The sequence below is a fragment of the Acanthochromis polyacanthus genome, chromosome 18 (assembly GCF_021347895.1).
Source record: "Acanthochromis polyacanthus isolate Apoly-LR-REF ecotype Palm Island chromosome 18, KAUST_Apoly_ChrSc, whole genome shotgun sequence".
Classification (NCBI taxonomy): Eukaryota; Metazoa; Chordata; class Actinopteri; family Pomacentridae; genus Acanthochromis; species Acanthochromis polyacanthus.
This window is the reverse complement of record NC_067130.1, coordinates 30,682,738-30,686,356: the sequence shown is the minus strand read 5'-3', so window position 1 is coordinate 30,686,356 and position 3,619 is coordinate 30,682,738. Positions and strand designations below refer to the sequence as shown.

At 41.4% G+C, this 3,619-nt stretch overlaps 1 protein-coding gene across 1 annotated transcript; it reads right to left on the bottom strand.

The window, feature by feature from the left end:
* Positions 1–781: 781 nt before the first annotated feature.
* Positions 782–2,170, bottom strand: LOC127530869 (zinc-binding protein A33-like). The gene has a single exon (XM_051938639.1). The coding sequence runs from the start codon at positions 2,168–2,170 to the stop codon at positions 782–784; it is 1,389 nt and encodes a 462-aa protein (XP_051794599.1).
* Between the last annotated feature and the right edge of the window lie 1,449 nt (positions 2,171–3,619).

Sequence of the window (3,619 nt, the reverse complement as noted above, 5' to 3'; positions counted from 1 at the left end):
CCTCTACTGAGCAAGCTTGTCTAATGTCAGACAGAACAGCATTCCATGAAGACGGTGCACGCAAATAAAAAGCCCACACACCGTCTGTGTTCTTTTTAACTCTTGGGACAGTCAGCAGACCTGTCCCCTGGGAGCACAAGGACCTCGCTGCTTCATATGGGACGACCAGCTCCTTTAAATATGATGGTCCAATGGCATTTACAGCTTTATATGTTGAAAGAAGTATCTTAAAATCAGCTCTGACATGAAGTGGGAGCCAATGGAGTGAGCCTAACACTGGTGAAATGTGGTCACATTTCATTGTTCCCGTCAGAATGCGAGATGTCGCATTCCTGAACCTTCTGTAGGCTATGAAAGCTCCTCTTAGACGAGCCAGACAGGAGAGAATTACAATAATCCAATCCAGAAAACACAAATGAATGGATAAGATCCTCAGCATCCCTAAAAGACAACAAGGAGTGAATCTTAGCAATCCTCCTGAGGTGGAAGAAAGCTATTTTTGTCACCTCTCGTATGTGGGAGACAAATGTAAGAGACTGATCAATTTAAAGAACAGTTTGTTGAATTAATCAATTATTGGTATTGTAGTCATTTGAACAATCAACAAAATCTGAGAAAATTCCCCTGATTCAGAAAATATTCACAATATGAAGTAAAATATTGGGTTTTCTTTTCCTTTGCTTGGATTCTCACCACTATCTACAATGGAATGTAAAAAGCCAAAGAACAGAAAGTAAAATAAAACAGAGAAACATGTTGAATCTATTGATCCTGTTGATCTCTAACTGATCTGTTCTACTGCCACAGAGACTTTTACTGGTAAAATCTTCACTGTTTCCGTGGTGAACATGTACGGAAACATCCTCTCAGTGAAAGTGTGATTGAAGGTGTGTATGTGTGTTTTAGTATCAAGATCAGAGAACGACAGCTTTCCTCTTTTACAGTCCAGATTCACTCTGATCCTCTGGAACTTCTTCTTTACTGAGAGATAAGTGGGAGGAGCTGGTGGTGACCATGAAGAGTATTTACCTTCATAGAACGCTACTCTCCAAAATCCAGACTCTATCATTGCCTTCCTCTGGACAGACTCTTGTAAAACACCGAGTGACCACCATGAACTGTCTCCAATGTCGACATCCCAGCTGTGAGTCCCTGAGTTGAAGCCTTCAGAGCTCAGAACAAAGACACGAGGATAAAACCTCTCTGGATTATCAGGAAACTGCTGTTTATCTCCAAATCTCACACTGGTCAGACCTTCAGACAGGATGAGTTTTGGATGTGCAGTGTTTGGGTCCAGAATGAGAGGAGTGTAGGAGACCATGTCCTTCATGTTGTTCCAGATGTTGAAGCTCAGGTTGCCCACATGTTTGGCCTGGTCTATCAGAGCTCCTGGGTGAAGCTGTGGATCCTCCATCAGGAGGCAGCTCTGGACTCTTTCTGCTGCAGTCTTGTAGTTCAGCAGGAATGAGACGTCTTCAGCTCTCAGCTGCTCCTCTGTGGCTCTGACTGTGTCTGAAAGATCTGCTATCTTTCTGCTCAGAGCCTCCATCTTCTCCTTCATCATCCCAGTCTTCTGCTCCTCTTCCTCCCTCAGTGCAGCCATCCTGGCCTCCTCCTCCTTTATCAGAAACTGGTGAAGCTTCTCAAACTGCTCCTTAATCTGCCTCTCTGTGTGTCGGGCCTGGACCTTAATGTGTTCTGCTGTTTGATCAAACTTCACTTTGACTTTTTCAGAATCCTCCAACTTCTCCTTTAAGAGCTTCAGAGTTTCCTGAAGTTCCTTCTTGTGTTCTTTTACAACTTCATTGATGGGCCTGAATCTGTGGTTGGAGTGTATTTCTGAATCTCTGCAGATGAGACACACTGGCTGCTGGTGGTCCAGACAGAAGAGTTTGAGTTTCTCAGAGTGCAAACTGCAGAGAGACTCTGAAGATCTCTGAGCTCTCTGCTGCCGGAAGGACTCACACAGATTCTTTAAAACCAAACTAACAGGTGGTTCTTCTCTTGAACATCTTGTATTACAAACTGGACAGTCGTGTGTTGGTTTCTGTCTCCACCAGGTCTTCAGACAGTCTCTACAGAAGCTGTGGCTACAAGACAGAACAACAGGCTCTGTGAAGATGTCGTGACAGATGGGGCAGCAGAGATCCTCCTCTGATGTGGAAGCCATTTATTGTGTGAGTGAAGCTGAAAACACAGCAGACACAGAGTCCAGTGAGTCTCTAAGTTCAGTGAAACCTGCTCTGACTCTGAGTGGTGTTTTTGATCAGACTCACCTTCAGTTTGTGGAGTTTCATCAGCTGGAAGCAGCAGAGTTGTAGCTGGATTCAGTGTGAGGCAGCTGCAGCTCTGATGGTCTGAGGAAGAATCACAAAGTGTTTGCTGGTTTGTCTCAGGTGATCCAGGTGAGGGGTGGAGCTTCAACTGACCTTTGCCTTTGCTTCGCCTGTATCTCTGGGGTGTGTTTTTTTCCCAAAGAAATGATTCACATCCAAACAGGAAATGTCAGCTGATGCCATTTAAGTTGTCAAACTAATGCTGTTGGTTGGTGATGGAGACTTGTTCTGGTTTTGTGTTCAACAGTGTGAAATTAAAGGTCTGATCTGCATGGTGTCTTTGGGTTTTAATTTTGTTTTTTTCTCTTTTTTCCCCCCGAAGCAGAAAGATCGTATTGTTATGCTTAGAAATGTGTTTTTCATCTCCATGTCTTCTGAATTTTATCATTGTATCTCCCTCTGTTCATTTATTTGTACTTCCTACGTCTTTTTTCTGTTACTTCCCATTTTATTTTGAAATTATCTTTGTGTGTTGCCGGTGTTTTCATTTTACCCTTTTGTCTCTTTCCTTCCATTTTTTTTGGCCTCATTACTGTCATCTCAGTCTTGTCTCCTTAATTAGTTATCTGTGTTTACAGCCCTGTGTCTTCCACTGTCTTTGGTCTTTTGGTTCAGTTTGGGGGCAAAAACTTTGAGGTGAGGTTTAATTTCTGATTTGTCAAACTTGACAAAGTTCAAGTTAGGAGACATAAACCATAAACCAGACCGTCATCTAGATTCTCGAAGACAAAGGTTTGAGTCCCAGTCTCAGAATTCAGTTTCATTTTCTGTCATCTACTTTGGTTTTCATTTACTTTTTGGTTCAGTTTAGGCACCAAAACTACAAGGTTCAGTTTAAGAAAATAACACATTTTGATCAACACTTTGGATGTTAGAAGTTTTGTTCATGTTCAGAAAGGTGTCATGGTTTGGGTTAAAAAAATGACTTTTTCGACTTCCCCTTTCAAGCTTCTACTATGTTTTCTGGGTTACCATGGTGACCAGTCCTGCCTCATCTAAAACGATTGGTTGGCTGAAAAGAGGCGACAGTGAAGCAGTAAAATATGTGAAATGTTTTGTTGTTGAAGGAACTTTTAATAATGAAAAAAGGGGCTCCAGGTTAATTTTAAATTTTTTAGTAGATGTAAGCGTAGGCCTAACAGACACTATACATCTGTATTTAGACTTTATTTTATGAACTTACTTTTTTAAATCTCAATTTTCTTGATTTTATGTACATAGCAGTACTTTTCTATGCAACATATTTATCATAAAATATGTGTTGTTTATAATTAGTTGTCATG

Bases quoted from the DNA above. Each gene is read 5' to 3' on its own strand.
- LOC127530869 (XM_051938639.1), bottom strand. From the start codon at position 2,170: ATGGCTTCCACATCAGAGGAGGATCTCTGCTGCCCCATCTGTCACGAC.